The following is an 18,742-nucleotide window of genomic DNA, read 5'->3' on the forward strand; positions in this document are numbered from 1 at the left end:
CCAGACCTGCTTAGCCAAAACATCATGTGACAATCCAGTCAATCCTTTTGTTTGAGGAAGAAAAATGAAATTGAATGAAGCTCAGGGGTGTGTAAGTCTGTACATCTAGCATCAATAAATCACCAACCCACAGTTTTTGTTACATTAGTGTAAAATAATGGGAACATAGAGAACAATCACTGAGACGATATCTGCCTTTGTCAGGTCAAATAAATGTTGTTTTTGTTGAAATATCTGAGTGGCCTTAAAGCACAGAAAAGCTTAGCAACCTTTCAACATATTGTTGTAATGTAGTCTTTTATTCCAAAGTTTAACAGGGATTCATATTAACTAAAATGATTTTAGAAATGCCCAACTGACACTTTGAAGTGATCTTTTTCACTCTGGATTCTTTTATTAACATGGAGAGACAAAGTACTCCAAACCAGTCCACTGCATTGAGTCAGCATAGATGTCCATAGTGATTGGTTGACGGGTGACCGCTTAGTGTCACTGAATGTATTCAACACGTACGTTAAAGGGGAAAAGGCTGGATAAGATCAATTAAAACAAATAAGAAGCAAGTAAACAAGTTAAAATAACTTAATAAAGTTCAATTCAAATGAGTAAATTCACATTTAATTAAATTAGTTAGTGATTTAAATAGATAACATTTATTTAATTAAATTAAATTTGACATGCAACTTGACCAACAGTTCACAGATTCTGGTGTATTATGCTATGAAGTCAAGTGACTCGAGGCATAAAGTCTGACTCTGCACAGCTTTTGCCAAGAATGCATTTGTACTCCTAAATCCTGTAAACAGTCTTCAATTTGTAATATTTTTAAGAAGATATCAAATAATTACTCATTATTTCACTATTTTGCTAAGATAACTACCAGATGATCGCCTCAGCTACCCACACATATCTATAAAACTATTCTTTTGCCTTTTCTGACCAACAATACAAGCACAGCATAGGTCCTGTTTTTTCATTGCTGTATGAACTGTATATGCAGACAGAGTCACTTACTGAGTTGCCAACTGACATTGTCGTCCTGTTGACCCTGGTCGGATCTTTGTCTTTGTCCCACTGGCCCATCTGGCTGAAGGCCAGTACCCAGCCTTGTTGTTGTTTTAACAGGGCAAATGCCTTCAATAATTTAAAGTTTACAAGCTGTTACTGAATATCTGAATTCAAAACACAGTGTCCAAAAAAAAAATCACTCAAGAGTCCAAGAAAAGGTGTCATTCAAATCAATGGAGGAGCAAGCAGACGAGATAACATGTGATTAAACCATATTGACAGCCTGCTAATCACTGTCAGTGTTTGTACTACTGAGGGTGCACGTAAAGTTTGTTTTGATGCCAAACAAGCGGTTACGAGAAGCACTTGAAGGAATTATAGCAGATGGGCATATTGCCTGTGTGATGTGAGAGTGAGGGGGAAGTGTGGAAACAAGATATGGCAAAACCTATCTACCAAACACCTTTTCTGCCGGCCGACTGGCAGGCTCGAGCAAGGAGCGAACATGACTCAATCTTTATCTTGAATGCCAGCAGCTAAATTACTATACAGCTCAAAGAGAATGTGTATTCGGTGTGTGCGCGCCTGTGTGTGTGTATATGTGAGTGACTGTGTGGTCCTGCGCAGTAAAGTGTACAGATGGATGACTCATCCACCAATCATGTGACTCATCAATCACTGCAGTTACCATTTCTCTCCCTCCTTCTGAATTTTTCCATTCTTCAGTTATTCCTCCCCTTTTCATTCCCACTCTTGCTCTCTATTTTGTCTTTATTTTGATTGTTCGGGAATATAATAAACTCCCTCTATAGGTTTTTTTTTTCTTTACTTGTCTCCATATTGATGTGACTGTGACATATATGAGTCGTGCTTTCACTATTGTCTCGCTCTTTTGTGCATTTGGGTTTGTTTTGTTCCTCAAGAACCAAGTGTTCTTGCTATATTTGCTGCTGCACAGATACAACATAGCACTCTCCAAAAAGCCATTAAAAAACTGAACTTTAATAAAATAATTGCTTTTATTTTTTATCATATAGCAAAACTAGTAATCATCATGCTGTTATTTACACATTGCACGGGCATATTTATTTCACACTGTACATCTTACAATGCTAAAGGTGACATCAACAACAACACTCTCCTTTTACAAGACAGATGGCTTCACTGTGGACACAGTGGCCCTCTTCCTTTGAGTTTTCTTTTTTTTTTATGTTCACAGTTTATTCAGAGAAAACAACCATTTTGAATTCTCCATACTGTTTTATTTTTTCTCTTTTTTTTGTTCTTTTTTTTTGTTCATTTTTTAAGATGCAAGTAAGAAAAGACGTGCATTTAACGGTTTAAGCACAATCCCTGACTCCCCGGCCTGAAACTTCTCAATGAATTTCTTCTGAAAATGAACAAAATGTTTGTAGCCTCTTGGTGGAAATCGATTTTAAAAGGCTGCAGAAAAGATGGTGTGATTTCAAGTATATATATATATATTGTTCTCTTTTGGAAAGAAAGTAGAGATAATGAAAAATGATAAATGAAAAACAAGAGAAAGAAGTGACTCGTGATGAACCATGAGAATATAAGAAAAAGATGAAGTACTCCTTCAAAGTCAAGGAGTACTGTGTGGTGGTGGTGATATCATATGGTGGATCTGCCATAAATACGTTGACACAATAACTTCTAGATCCCGGAATGATTGAAAACCCTTAGTCCACCAGGTTGGAAGTGTTTAGTGTTTAAGTTTGTGCTTTTGGAGTCCACAGGGTTTCTACATTGGGACCGTCTGTGATGATAGAATTATGCAGTATGATGTTTCCCTTATAGAAACATGGCGCTTGTAAGGCAAAAATCTGAATCTTGAGTTCGAAAAACTGAAGTGTGTGTATTTGGCACCTTTGCAAATTGCAGCTGTTTAAAGTTGATCCAATCGGGAATAACAAAAGGCCACTACACACATCAAATACAACAAAAATATACTGTCAACATTTGACAACAGCAGTGTTCAGTTTTTTTTATATTTGTATAGCTAAGAAGTCATTGAACTACTTTAGTCTTGTATCATGACATACAGAATATAAAACAAAAGATACAAAGTGGTGTTGTAAACATGATTCTCATACAATGGGCACATCTGCGTGTGAATGTGTCAAAAATGTGATTCTATGTAAGTGTGTTGATGTATATGCGTGACTGTGTGTGTGTTCCTATGTGTGTTTGTGTGTGTCCTCTATAAATCTCTGAAATATGCAAGAGTATCAGAGATTGACCTGAATGGAGGCAGACATACACCATGGTATGTTCTGTTTCAAAATGTAAACTGAGCAAGAGGCTGAACATGGTTACAGGGAGCTTCAACAACTGGGACCTCTTCATCGTCTCCCTGACTGAGAAAATCAACAAAAGATACAGTGATTAAAACAACCGAAATCTAACTTTTTACTTCTCGAACCTTAAATTTCCATCAGCCTCAAAACACACCTCTTCCGGGTCTTTTTTTCCCTCACTTCTGTCTGAGCTTTTCTCCAGCTACTGTATATCTATCCCACCTCCGTCAGTTGCTCTGATCTGACAGTGTCCAAAAAAGTCTCTCAATACATTCTGCGCTTCATGTAGATCCTCTCAATAAAGTTTTCCAGTTCCTCCTCACTGTCCAGCTGAGGCACCAGCCCGTCTTCCTCATAGTCATCTCCCGGTGTGATTTGTGGATAGTAGTACGGGGGTCGCCTGCCTCTCCTGGGGGTGGTTATTGGTTTGGGAGGGGGTAAGGGTTGGTAGGTCCGTGGGTGAGGGAGGATATAGTTAGAGATATAAGGGGTGAGAGGCAGGCGTATTGGCGGCTGCTGCCTCCAGCCCTTACCACGGTTCTTACCCCCGGCCCTGTGCCTGCGCCTTGGGGCCTGGAGGTCAAGTTCCTGGGGGCCGAAGGGCTGGTCTCTGGGGGGGGAGGGCTTGCCATAATATTGTGGTTTGGGATATGGGAAATAAACAGGGTAGTATGCTCGATATGGCTTTTGGTAGTACGGATAGGAGGGAAAGGCTAAAAACTGCTTCTGGGGTTTATACCAATAGTCAAGCTGCTTCTGAGGCTTATACCAGTAGTCCTGCTTGTATGACTTGACTTTGTCCTTGTGCCATTTCTTGTTGGACTTGTTGTACTTATAAGGAGCTTTCTTGGGGTTTTTTGAGGCTGTGTAGTGGTAAATAGGCGGACCAGCCAGAGGAGGAGGTACCAGAGGCCTGAAGCGTGGGGCAACAGGGTTGCTGTTGGTTGGCTGCTGTTGCAACTCTTTCCTTTTCTTCTTCTTCTCTTCCACATCACTAATAATCTCAATCACGTCATCAGCAGGCAGATGCAGCTTGCTGCTGATCTCAATCAGCCTGTCAATCATTTGCTGGTCCAGGTCGTCTTCATCGGGGAGGACCTCCTCTGAGCGCTTGTCCTCGGCCGTGTTGCCAGCGGCCCCCATGCTGCTTTTCTGCCGGGGTTTCATGAAAGACTGCTGCTTCCTCCCCATGTACTGCAGCAGCATGTCAGAGGCGATGTCTGCCAGCCTCTGCTCTTCCTCTCTGGCTCGCTCCGCCTCCTCCTGCTGCCGGAGCACCTCCTGTTTCTCTGCACGTGCCCTCGCCTCCTCTTCCATATGGGAGAGGCTCTCCTCTTCTTCCTCAACCTCCTCCTCCAGCTCCTCTCCTTCATCCTCAAAGTCGTCCATGAAGTTGCCCCCCTTGACAGGTCTGTTGCGAGACTGGTTCTCCTGCCAGTGCTGCTTCTTTCCAGCTCGTGCCAGCTGAGTGTTGTATGCCTTGTAGCCCTTCAGAGGAGGCAGGATCTCATTATCTTGGAGACCCAAGTCAATGTTTTGGAAGTAGCCTCTTATTTTGCGTTGCAGGAGATCATCTCCCTGTGAGGTGGAACCTGGTCTGGCTGTGTCTAAGAAACTTTCTAAATCATTTCCCTCCTCCTGCCCATCTACTTCCTCTTTCCCTCCCTCCTCACCAACACTATCATGTCCGACATCCTTTACAAACCAGCCTTGATCCTCCTCTGACCTTTTGCTTTTATCCTCCTCCTCCTCCTCTTCCTCCTCCCTTTCCTTCAAGTCAACCCCCTGAGCAGCTGTCAAATGGCCTACAATTAGTTGTTCAATAGCCTTATCAGCCCCTCGCTCCTCCTTCTCCTCCTCCACCCCCCTCTCTCCCTCTGTCAGCTCTGTTCTCCTTATCTCACCACCTTCCAAGCCTTCAGTGGAGGGCAGCTCCTGACTCTGATCCTCATCCCAGTCTCTGTTACTGCTCACCCGGATTTCGCTGTCCCCCGGGTGGTCCAAGGCCTCCAAAAGAACGGCGAGCACCTGCGCAGGGTCCGTCACTTTATCTAATTGCTTATCTTGACCCCCCCGACCTGGATCTAGCGAGGCGTTGTCAGGGCTCTGGGGTTGGGGCGAGAGGAAGGGGGCAAGGCTGTCCTTTTTATGGTCTGTCCGGGTGCGCCCCTCCACCCCTCCCTCCCTTCCCTCACCCCACGCAGGGGCGGTGCCAGCTAGCTGTGGAGTGACAATGAGCAGGACCAATAGGATGAGGTGGGCTGTGGTAGGGGCGTGATGACAGGTCATGACCATGCAGAACTGGCAGGAGGGAGGTTAAGCACCTGAAGAAGAAGGAGAGGAGGCAGAGGGGAAGAACAGAAGACATGAGAAATGATTTACATAGCAGCTGTTGTAGTTTTTGCTCTGGAATCACGATTATGTGGAATTTCAATGGCTGCATGAGCACATCTGGATCATGTGATTAATATACAGCTGTTTTATGATAAGGCCAGTCTAAAATGTGTGGCAAGAAATATTTCACTGACTAAAGGATTCAAGCACATAGAGCCAGCCAGAAATTTTAAATATAATTTACATTACCAGTATCTAATGTTATCTTTTTGCCATGAAGCCACCATACTAAAGCAGTTTTTCTTTAATTGTACAAACGTTTGAGAACAAAGCAATCAGACAAAGCAGACCAACGAGCCATGCTCAATGCAACTAATAAAGTTGCACGCTTCTTTTTCTCTTCTGGCAATTATTTTAATTATTATCATGAAGGTTTTTGACGATAAATCAATTCAATTTTCTCATACAATTACTGTATAACCCCATTGAACCTGGAAACATGAAGATGAAGCTCCGATCTGACCATATAAACCAGTCGTGATTCGTTCGATTTACCGCGTAAACTGTCTGTCTTTTAAGAGGAAGGTGATAATTTGCATGAAGAAATTGCGCTTCGAACCTAAAAATTTGAAAAAAAAAAAAAATTGGTCTCAAGTCGTGCCTGTCAGCGCGGATCAGCTGATTGAAAATAATACATGTTCTGGCGTATTTTTTGAGGGTCATGAGATTTAACCGAGCAAAGTATTACAATAAATGCACGTCAAGGTTTTTAATTGTCTCAGTTTCTGTATATTAAAAAATATCTCACCTCTTCCTCCAAGCCATTCCAACCAGAAGGCGCGCACCTCCCATTTTAAGCCTCTATTTCGTAAAACAAAATACAGAAAATACTATTTGATCCGAGCTCTGTCTGTGTAATAGCTGTGATTTCGGTATTCCATGCGTCAAAGCGATGTGACCAGGACACTGGTATAAAGGCAGCACGCACGGGGAAGTCATGCGTAAAGCCGGTGGCCACGGTTGAGTTATTTAACCCTACGGTCCCTGAGCGGTCCATCCAAACTGCAAATGAAGTGGATATTAAATTTGAAAGGATAAAGTCTTTTTGCACAATGGAAGAAGGCAGCAGTCAGTAAGAATACGCGGCTTTGTCCTTATATGGTGTGAGCATGTTTCTCTCCAGTAGCACTGGTGGAATGCAGACAAGCGGAAATTTTGGCAGCACAGCCCAAATTTTTATTATTTAAATTTTTATAAACCGGACAAAGAAGGTGGGAAACGAAAAGAATCAACCTATGAAGGCAACTAGCCCCACCATAAATGGTTAAGATTCTAATTTAATTAGAAATGAATAACTGAAATGTGGTTGTTTAAATTGTCCTTCTTCAATTTTTTAAAATCCTAATAAAATATTTTTGAAGCGATGTTTTGTTTTGTTAACGTTTAAAAAATCGCAGTCGAAATTTTGCAGGGGCTTCTGAGAGGCAGCTGCACAGAAATATTGATTAAACATAATTGTCTTCACATTGTCATGAGAAAATTCGTAAATCATCCCACAAAATAAATGTGAAATAACAGATTCCACAGATTTTTTTAAACTGCACATATGAATTATTATTACATATATTATTTCATTCTTATAAACGTGTTTTAGATTTAGTAAAAAAAAAAAAAAAAAAAATTAAGTAAAACACGATTGTATCGTAGTCATAATTATATATCTCATTTACCTAAAGTTACAAAATGTATTCAGTTTTACTTGTTATATATAGAAACAATCATAATTTGCGTCTAATTAACAATCAGGCAGCCAACAGTCGCCCACTTGCAGCAAATAGATTACTTCTATCGATAAAGTTGCGATTTTGAAAGAAATTCTTCCATTCCATAAGCATACAACAAGCCTCACTACTAATTTTTACAGACAAAAAAGCATAATCTATTAAAGAACAATAGATAACAAGAAGAAAATGTCCTAACGTGTCTGGTTCGAGAGGCTTGTGAATGAAACAGAATGAGATTTCGTTCCACTTACCTGGAATCCCACTGGGGGGTGGGGAAGTGGTGAAACTCACAACGCACGGGTAAAGCCAAGATTATTTCATGAATAGTGGATCACCTGAGAGAAATTCTGTCTTTTTCCCCCCTCTGTCTTCAGCCTGTGACCAGCATCAAGGAAAACTGGCGCTTCTTTATTTAGTTGTAAGGTGTGTTTGTATGGCAGCAGCACTGGTGCTAATGTACAATTGAGTGAATGTTTTCAGCACCACGGTCAGCGCAACTTTATTGTATATACCCTCATTGGACCACGTGATCCCCCCACCACCACCCCCCAGCTGCAGGCAGTGCTGACGTCACTTCCATTGATAAGAATGTTGGTGTGGAGATGGCACTGTGAGTCTAGGCTGGCCCCAGCTGATGAATGAACGGAAATGGCATGAATGAAATAGTACTTTCCTCAATGAAAAGAGAAAATTGTAGAGATAAGAGCTGGTTCGCAGCCATTTTTCCTTCTCACATATTAAAGGTTAGTGTGTTGCATCTTCCTCCCTTGTTACTTCCTTCCTGTGCTCCGGCTTGTTTCAGATTCAGGAGAGGGAAAAATATAGAGTGACCTCGTTCTCAGGCTATCAATTAGGGTCATTTGGTGACGAGCACCGAAGAATCAATGACTTGCATCTGCAGCTTCAGACAGAAAAGTGGTTTGCACTCCAGAGGCCGATTTCTCCTGCAGCCTGGTTGTCAGGCTTTTGTCTGAGGTGGCCCCAGTCCTCTGTGACTGCATGGCTCACAGGCCACGGGAGCAGCCGTGCTTTGCTGCTCGGCTTCTGCTCAATTTCCAGGGATTGCACAATTTTCCACCCACTGTCTCACATCATTTCTGGCTGCTCCCCATCCGTCAGTGGCACATTGTGCTCTTATTGTAGCCTCTCATCAGCACTCTCTTTCACACCACAGGGACACCAGTCAATGACCATTTGTACTTAAATCAGTGAGACTGAATAATCAGGGCAAAACACATGCTGATGGAAGTTGTAATGACTAAATGCATGAATAAATGCAGGATGTACCATGAATTCCTGTTGCTTATCTTTTTAAAAATGATTAGGTGACAACGAGTATATGTGATTAGTTAATTAACTCCTTGTTTCTTCATACATCAATTTATATACTGTCAAATTAGCTGTGCTACAGTTACATACATAAGAAGATACATTTCAACTGAGCTCCTTTGAAAATGAAACACCACATATTCCATGTTAGTGAGATGACAAGACACCTACATGTTGCTGCATTATCCAACAGTTTATATCAAATTTCTATGCTGCAATATTGGGTGTCGGGTAACGATTTTTCAAATGGTATATTTCTTTTGTTGTTGTTAAAAGGTAGTGTAGTCGATGGAGTGTGCTGAAACCAAAAGAATCAAGCAAGTGTCAGTTTACAAATCAGGAGAATGTACAGATGTGTTTAAGCATACGTCATCAGTATTCATAAACACAACTAAATCACACACTAGTATTCTGGGAATGTGTGAAAAGGAGAACATCCTGGGGGGATGTATGGGGCAGAGTTAACAATGATTTATCTAAGAATTACCAAAGACGTGTGGGTCTCTATCTGGTAAGAGAATACACACGAGGACCGATACCTTGTTAAAGTTCAATTAGTGGCAATCGAGGAAATGGTGTAAAGGGGACCTTCCTGCCCTGAAAAACTGACTGGACTGAGATGAAGTCATATTTGATATGGAAAGACTCGCATGTTTTGAAAATTCAGCAGTCAACATTTAATAAAGAACTGCTTATAAACTGCCTATGAAACCCGCCTCAAAGGCACCACTGAAATTTTTATAAATTGAGATATATCATAAATTGTGCACCTTCCTGACACTAAGTATTTAAGATTAAGGTTATAAATAAATCTGACTCCGTCTTCTGACATTACTAGAGGTGTTGACCGGTGGGTCATGCAGCTACTTGTAGAAGTACACATGACTGCCGGTTCAATTACCAGTTGAATTTATTACCAACGAGGTTGTTTTTGGTGCAGTTTGTTGGTTTGTCTGTTTGTCAGCAGGATTCAAGAAAAACTAGTGTAACCGGATTTTCATGAAACTTGGTGGAATAAGGGTGTACCATGGGTCAAGGAAGAACCAACTCAATTTTGGAGTGTATCTGAATCACATTGCAGATCCAATAATTGTTTATCATCTTCATTAAAATTTGAAAAAAGTGGAAATTTGCCCCACTAAATCACATACTTAAAATCAAGTAGAAGTGACAAAACATAGGCCATTCTAGAGATATAATTGACTCCACATCACAATCCGGGAGGTTGACATACAAATTGGTGCAGCATCAGCTGTGAAATGAACATTGTACTGGACTGTTTTGGTGAAGAGGGAGTGGAACTGGAAGGCCAAGCTTCCAATTTAACAATCTACGTTCCGACCCTCACCTAATGTCATGAGCTTTGGGTACTGACTGAAAGAATGAGATTACGGACACGAGTGGCTGAAATGAGTTTCCTCTGCATGGTGGCTGGGCTCAACTTGAGAGAGAGGGTAAGGAGCTCCGACATCTGTCAAAAGGGGCCAGTTCAAGTTGTGTGGGCATTTGATTAGGATCCCTCTAGTTGGCACCTTCCATTGGAGGTTCTCCGAATACGTCAAACTGGTAGGGACCCTTGTGGTAGATACAGAACACGCTGTAGGGATTACATGGCTCATCCAGCCTGGGAATGCCTGGGGATCCCTCAGGAGGAGTTGGAAAACAATGCTGGGGAGAGGGATGTTCGGGCTAACTTGCTCAGCCTGCTGCCACCGCGACATGACTGCAGATAAGCTGCAGAAAATGGATGTATAGCATGTCACAATCCACATTCATGGACACGAGTAATCTTCGCTCAAACTTCTTGCAGCGAGCAGTCATTATAGAGCACTCGGGGACAGTCGTTTCATAGGGGAGAACTGGTATCAGGAAAAGAGCTCAAATGTGAGGCTTCAGCTATACAAGCATATTTGATATCCTTCTAATAGTTTTCTAAATATATCAAGACATATAAAGTGGCTGCAGTTGCGGATTTGCATATCATAGAAGAGGGGACTGTGGGCTTGGCGGAGCTTTGCACTTTCCAAGTGCCCTTCTTGTATTTCTAGGAGAATTGGCACTGCTGTGTGGTCAAATCATAGATGTATTAAGGAGAACTGGACACCGGATTACAAGATGGCTCCTCATTCATTTTAATTCAAGTTGTCTCCTTCATGAGGTACCCAGATGTTCCTCAAGCTTCCGCAATTTTGGTCCCAAAGAGCATGCACGGTAGCTTCCTTCTTAGCCAGGGTTCATAGGGAGGATGTGCGACCGAGATTCCTGTTGGCTCTCTGCACACATGAATGGGATGCAATAAAATAATCATACAGCTCTTCTAGACTTTCCAAATGTTTCTGTACCAAATGCATTAATTCCTGTTACTAAAAAGACTAATTTTGTGGGGTTTCTAACACTTGCAAAAATATGTACGCTGCTTAACAGCCACTCCTTTTTGGAAGATTGTTTGACAAAGAAACGTTTTCTGGCCCAGCATGCACAGTGTCGTCCGCGGAAGGTTGGCCACTCTGCCAAAATCACTTCACAGCCCAGTGCTGTTTTGGGGGTACATGGTTTTAACATGGCCTTTTCTGTGTACCTGGATTCAAGCAAATTTGGTGCCATATGTATAAAATAACTGAGAGTTTACATTTAATGACTGATGATTAATTAACCATCAACTAATCAATTAAACTCACAATTATTTAAAGTGACCAAAAGGAATTCATAACAATTCGCGATTTATTAAATCGCCATGAATCATGTATAAGTTACGCTTTATTTAAGCACACAATTTGTTACCCCAACTATGACACTGCACTGCCAGCAAAGAGCTTTTCGTATTTGACAGGTGTTATGCTCTAATTCAGATCATTATCAATACCAAGGCAGGAAAAAAAAATCAGCAGCTTTTCTGAAAAGTAGCACTGTGGAATTGCCGTAAATCTGCCTAAAGGTTTTAAACCTCACTAGTCCTGCCTGAACCATCAGGATAAGAATCAAAGGTTTGCTGAAGTAAACAACTCTGGGTTGTAGGGGGAAGCTTTGATTACCCACTCTTGTGAATTCACCTCTGTTGTTGTTTTTTCACACTTCTTCTCTGCTGAATTTATTATAAGATAAAAACAACTTCCACAGTCATTCCCAGGGTCTGCCGTAATGAGGCATTTTTGTACATTATGGCTCAAGGGCGAATAAATATTTTTGACGTTCAGCTTTCCTGTTGTGTGCGGAAGTTAAAGGAAGACACTGCACTGTCATTACTGGTGTTCATGTGCTGGATAATGTAGAAACAAGTTGATTCGCAATGTTAAAGGCAAGCTCATTTCCATACACTTCATTTGTCACTGCCAAGCCCCTGCTCTGGCCTTGTGTGCCACTAAATTCAGCTGTCAGTCCTCATATGGGTCCCTTTCTTACTGCATCAAGGCTTTTATTTCCAGTGTGTGTGTGTACACATGTTTATGGATGTGCTGCCTTTGCATGTGTGCATTGCAACGTGTGTTCATTTTTGCACTGTATGTTCAGTAATTACAGACAGGGGCTCTGCATTATGAATGATGTTCTAAGGTTAATTGGATATTAGCTGTAGATGTAGATGTGATGATTGATCAATTATTTTGTCTCCTGGTTCAAAAGTGTTAGATTTTCATACTTTTTATCCAATCAGACAGATGTAATGTGCAGACCAACAGAAATAACAAATCTTTGATTTCTCATTTTAAATTTAGTTTTAAGTTGATCAAAGACACAAAAAACCATTAAAAAAAAAAAAAAACCTCAGTGATGCTGGCAAGGTTACAGTCTGGCAAAAGAAACATTCACTCTCTACCTGGAAACTAAAATGTTGCTTTGTTTCAGTTTTGAGGTGAGGTTTGACTCGGTCTCTGTGTGCAAGTACGTGTTTTGTGTTAGCAGACGAGATATGCACGCACTCAATGAAGATGTAATTTGTTACGATGGCTCGAGGCACCACATAACCTCTGTTTGATTAGATTTTTTTGCGAGGGACTGTTTGCTGCAGAATGCAGAGAGCACTCGCAAGGCAGTCATGTTATTGTGTGTGAGTCTTTGTTGAAATGCTTGATGGCAGCAGCAGGCTCGGAGAGGTAAGCATGGAGCCGGAGGGCAGATGCTGATATAACAGTCTGGCATTATCAACTGCCACTCAGCATTAGTTGGCCCCTTACCCTCACTCCATGTCCGCACCCCCGCACTGACTCACACTCTACCGCCTGCTTGGCCACTCACATAGTTTAACACTGGTACACCGTGCTTGCATTTAATGGAATACACACACACTGGAGAACACACACACACACCTCACAGTAATAGTTCAATTTCTTCCTTTGTTATGCGCTCTCTTTCTCTCGCAAACTCACATGCACAGAGACAAACACACTTCCCCTCTCTTACTGTAATGTACATTAGAGACAAATGAACCTTTGAACAGGTTGGGGCATGCTGCCATTGATGGTTCCCTGTACAAACGGCTAAGACAAGAGGCAATAACTATATGTGGATGGCCTTTTGTTCCATTTAATTAACTTTTTCTTTTTCACTGTTGATATTGGACTGAGGAGGGCTGCAGGGTGGTGAGGCGGAGCTAAAAATCGACATGCTTCAAACAAGGGGAGACGGGGAATGATGAATTCCCGGGTTTTTGCTGACATTTTGTCCACAATTATGGTAATGCAGGCTGGGGATCTTTCGGCAACTGTGCTAATGCAGCTCCCTTGCGCCGCAAAGGGTCTCTACCTGGAAGTGATAAAATAGAGCTCATGATTAACAGAAGCTTTTCCGCCCACGCCACTTTGTCAGGGGAGGGAAGGACAAGTAATTGCACCATAAGGTTCCTACAGCACAATGCATAGCTGGGACTTGATGGTGTGTGCAGGACCCTGGCGCCCACACTATAATCTACAGCTTCAGTTTTACAGTTTCACAGTTTGTCTTCATTTCATAAACGCCTTTCAAAAGTTAGAATTTGCAGCAAGCTACATTAACATACGCAAATTTCTGACATGCATGTTGTGTGTTTTTTGAGAGAAGAACATTTTTTGAATCGTCTTTTACATCCGTCCATCAAACCTTTTCGTCAGTGTTCAGATCCGGATACAGACGGTGTTTTTTTGGCTATGTTTTGTAGAAAAAGACATTTTCAGAGCTGAATCACTCGCTCTCATTCTCATGTCTGAGTCAAATATTTGTTCAGGTCAGAAGGTGCAGCACGGCGTCACACAACAGCATCCGCTCGACTAGGTGACACTTGTTTACTGCTGTTGTGTTGCATTGTTATTTTTGGTTTTTATTGTTAAGCTGCTGTGTTTACGAGGTAATGTGATGGAACAATGTGACCGGAGTGAGAATTTTAAAATCTGTGTGTCCACCAAAAGCCCACAGATTTACTCACCAGTTTATTTCAATAAAGATTAAATGGCAGCCATCTTGATTAATCACCATATTAAAGACTAGTCTTTCAGCTTTAATGTTATTAGGTGCAAAACACATTCAAAGAGAAATGTTGAATCAATTATATTTATTATTAACATTACATCTGCTATGTGAATAGCCCAGACATACTGAGGACACAGCAGCCATTATGAACCATGTTGGGTCAGTTTGTACAAAGCTGCTTGTTAAGTATTAATGCATATCAATAGATGCTGGAAAAGTTATGTGCGATAGTTAAAACTGGACCAAGAATACAGAGATATTATCATAGTACGTTGCATACACACTTTTGAGAACTGAGAACTGAGACAGACCGAAAAAAAATTATAAATATAAAAATGTTTGTGGCAAACAGTAAAAGAAAAAGTCTCAAAAGTAATACAGACTCAAATAATTCCAGTTTTTGTGTTGCCTCCATCCTCCCCGGTCCCTTAAATTTTTTTACCAGCACTGCAAAGAGAAATGTCTTTCTGTTCACACTGTACAGCCCCGTGAATGTTCACCTTCCCTTCATAAGTCATTCATGACAGGCTAACACATCCACTTTGATGACTATGGTGTTAAAAGTAATATTTGAATCTATAAGCCAATATATAAATGGAGCTCTGAGCAGCTCCTGAATGCCCAACACCTATTAGGCCCATGAAAAGAGTTATGGTGGGAGTCCATGGACCTTTCGGGAAGTGGATTCTACGTGAATAATGTGTAGGCATTGTGGTGATTGTTGTCCTACTCTCTCACTGTCTGATACTCAGAAATTATTTACCCCTCGAATATTAGCTGTAAAATGTGGATTGTAACCATTGAGAAACTGGTGGCGTCAGTGACGGATGGTGTTGGGGGCCAGAAGCAGGCAATGAATTTGAGGTTGATGAGGCGTCTCATATCAGAGCGTGTGACATCAGCGCTCACCATCCATCTCTTCCCCTTTCCCCTGTAGACATCAGGCACACGCATCAGCAAACACACTATTGAGAGTGAATTGAACTCAGCCCTGACAAAAACACACACACACAGCCACGGCAACGCGAGGCCTCGTGACAAGGCACTCGGCCTGCAGCCAAAATATCTCTAATGTAATACAGTAGAACCTAGCATGAGACTTTATTAGAATAATAGCTTGCATCCACATCATTTGTAATCACTGCACCAGAGAGCGCAGATGGCGATGTCATGGACTGCACTTGTAATGGCAGAGAAACCACGCTCATGCAGACCTCCACAATGCATGTGCCAAATTTCAAAAGCCATGCATCCCTACGCACTGATGTATCATGCGTGACGCATACACAGGCTAACACAGGCTAATCACTGTGTAACACATACACTTGGTGTACGTTACATTTGGTAACGAATGAAAATCACTGTGTATGTCTGTACTTCTATAATGCTGTTCAAATGGCAGCTTTTTTTTTTTTAATTGTTGGTTGTAATGAAGTGTACAAGTTTGTTGTCCCAAATTTTGCATGCATTTACTATTAAGATAAAACACTGAGATGCTGGTAATTTGTAATAGGCTGACACTTGTAATATAGTATAGTCTGAATGTACGTAACATCAGAATCATGTAGCAAGAATGTGAAAAAAATTGTTCGCTGGTTTTAGAACAGCGGTCCACATTAACGAATTTGCTTTTGTTGTTAGTGCTGTTTATGCAGCACATTTCATTATGCAGCATTTCAGTTGGCAAGTCAGTGCTTGTCTTTCCTAATTTGCTTTTGTTTTATTTTGTCTGCCCTTTTTGAAGTGACTCACTGTGATGTCAATGGGGTGAAGATTCTCTTCGATCGTCCGTGAGCTGTCAATGCCACTGTAACTCTTCTACATTTGTGACGTTGCTGCAATGCAAATAACACCGGAGGATTTTCATGCCAACGAGAGAGGTTGCTCTGTGCATCTTCGATAATCATTTGTCAGCTTAAATGAGTCTGTTTATGAACAAAGACTTTGCTTTCTTTAAAATGTTTTCGCTCTTGTCTCATTACACAAAGGTTCATTGATAGTTTTTGTTTCAGCAGCCTAAGGGTCAACAAATTTAAGTCTACAGAATTAATAAACAATACTGATGTTTATGAATTTCTAACTGCTCAGCAAGAGAATCTTTATCAACTCTAAGCTTGTCTGTCTGCATGCACTATCCTGTAGGCCTAACGCAAACATGCACAGGCTGCACTATACCTTGAGGCAAACAAACAGAAGGAAAGATGAGTCCTCCAAAACTCCTTGTTGAAGTGAAAACTGTTATCGGTTATCAGCGCACCACCCGACTGGAAGGGAAGTAATTTGAAAGCCGTTTGAAATGCAGTAATTTGCCAGTGTGACTCATCGCTGACACCTACAGCGACAAAACGTCTGATCCTCCAAAGCAAGAATAGGGTAACATAACTGTGTGTGCGCGTGTGCATGTGTGTGTGTGAAATAAATCAACAAGCTGGTGTTTGAGGTTGATAGATAGAAAGCTATAGGACGATATGTAGCTTCAAACACATAATTATGGATCATAGCCTATATATTTCCTGTTTCATTGTACAAATATTTTTACATCCTGCTTCAGGCTCAGCTTGCTCACCTTTAATTGGTATAATTAAAACATTACTTTTTTTTATATTGATTACTTACACTCGAGCGCCTTTGTCTGTAACTGTAAAGTGGAACATAAACCACTTTATTGTTCGGACCTTTTACAGATGTTTCCATTGATAGATGTACTGTGCACATTTATTGACATTCCATAAAACAAGCTTGCTCTGGGTTTGACAGAGTATCAGAAGGCTGGGACACAAAACGTTTTCGATATCAGACAGGAAGTCCAGTCAATACAATTTTGATGACGAACCTGATGGCATCAAAGAAAATAGGGTAGGCTCACTTGAGGTGTCAGGGTGAGGGAAATTATCATGATTAATGCCGGGTTATGACTAGGCAGGAATGTAATCAGTCTCTCACTTGTTGATCAGTATCTTTCCCTGATTAATTTTGGCTCAAGATTTAAAATAAGATATCAAGCTTCATTGTGTCGGGGCCTTAAATAAGACTTTCAATCATGGATCCAGTATAAAGAGGATTATGAGGCACTGGATTTAGTAACTCATACATAATAATAACAATAATAATGATTGCAGGTCTTGGGGAAATTGGACTAAGGAACTTCCACCAACTCCGCACATCTTATCTTCTGTATGCGTGTTGAAAATGTAACAAATGGTTTTTCCACAAGTCTGGTGGTAGACCTTCTTCATGGCAGACATTTTGGCTTGTCAGAGAACGTACAGGAATTACGGCTGCAATTCATCAAGTGTCCCAGTAAGCCATGACAGTGACCGCAAGCAGGACCTCCCTTAAGTTGAATGCAACTGTCATTAATACGCCTACGGCGCTTTCCAACTGATTCCAATGTTATCATTTCGTTAAATGGCCATTACCAGTTGTCATCACTCCCATAACTGTGCTTCAGACTGGGCAAACTGCAAAAGTAATTATGAGGGGGGTAATGGAGGAAGTCAGGTATGATTTAGAAAGCTTACTAGGGACGAGGTTGGGCGGTGGTTAGATGGACAGAACTTCCACCCAGGAGACTGCTGTTCATGTGTTGTCTGAAACCAAAATTCAACATTGACGGATTTTAATCTTCAGTAACTTATGTAGAGTATTCAATGTAACTTTGGTGAACATACGAATTAAAATGTTTAGACTTATGGTAACCCAAACAGTGATCTTTCCCTAAACCTAACCAAGTATTTTTGGTGCCAAAATCTGAACAAACTGCAACTGTATCACAACATTAGCCACGTGTTTATCATTGGTACCATGATAATGAAGGTCTGGTACACCTGTCGCTGGCATTGTCCAATGGTATGTCGTTGCTAACGGTCTTCTGACCCGACAAGGTGGTGGAGGAGAGCCCTACGAGCCTTATCTATGGTCTCAATGAATAACCTTTAAAGCCATTCAAAGGTAGACTTTATAATTCTGACCTGATACAGTTTTGGTAAAAAAGTCTTTTTAAAAGAATCCTGTGTTTGTATACAGCTACACCTCTGTAAATTGGAAACAACGGGGCCTGGACTGAGCCACACAACACTCTTCCAGCCAGTCACCAACAGAGGGTGGTTGTGCTGGTATACAGGAAAGTGGGAAAGTGACAGTTACAGAGTGACAGTAAATCTAATGTTAGTTGCATTACTTGCTGTGTTGTTTACTCTATATTCTGGTATCTCTCAATAAAACACTTATGAAGAGTTGAATAACCACAAGGAGTAATTGGATTATCTTGATAAAGTTTAAATGTCTGCATTTTCAAAAAAGATTTAACAAATGTTTAATGTATCACTGAAAAAAGTTGTTTTCTTTTTAGAATATTATGGCAACCATCATATGGTGGTTTTCTAGATCCCAATTAGTAACAGAACAGATCGTTTCAGTAAAATCTTGACTTTATTGTTAGGTATGAACTTTAGGGCTTGCAACACACAACATGCTGCAGTTACAAGCTGCCAAATAGGTAATCAGTGTAATTATTTTCACCTGTGTGCAGAT

General features: G+C 41.1%; 1 protein-coding gene across 3 annotated transcripts; it reads right to left on the reverse strand.

The window, feature by feature from the left end:
• Positions 1–2,008: 2,008 nt before the first annotated feature.
• LOC138196390 (trichohyalin) lies at positions 2,009–7,910 on the reverse strand. Of its 3 annotated transcripts, none has more exons than XM_069146382.1 (2): positions 7,780–7,910; positions 2,009–5,650 (listed from the first exon to the last, which is right to left on the reverse strand). In XM_069146382.1, the coding sequence occupies exon 2, from the start codon at positions 5,619–5,621 to the stop codon at positions 3,591–3,593; it is 2,031 nt and encodes a 676-aa protein (XP_069002483.1). In that variant the 5' UTR covers positions 5,622–5,650; positions 7,780–7,910; the 3' UTR covers positions 2,009–3,590. The 3 variants fall into 3 exon arrangements, with proteins under 3 accessions (XP_069002483.1, XP_069002481.1, XP_069002482.1); XM_069146380.1 differs by having other exon boundaries at positions 7,696–7,910; XM_069146381.1 differs by lacking the exon at positions 7,780–7,910 and adding an exon at positions 6,469–7,004.
• Positions 7,911–18,742: the final 10,832 nt, after the last annotated feature.

This window comes from Embiotoca jacksoni, unplaced genomic scaffold (assembly GCF_022577435.1).
Source record: "Embiotoca jacksoni isolate LCO1_2020_lvr unplaced genomic scaffold, fEmbJac1.0.p SCAF_13, whole genome shotgun sequence".
NCBI lineage: Eukaryota > Metazoa > Chordata > Actinopteri > Embiotocidae > Embiotoca > Embiotoca jacksoni.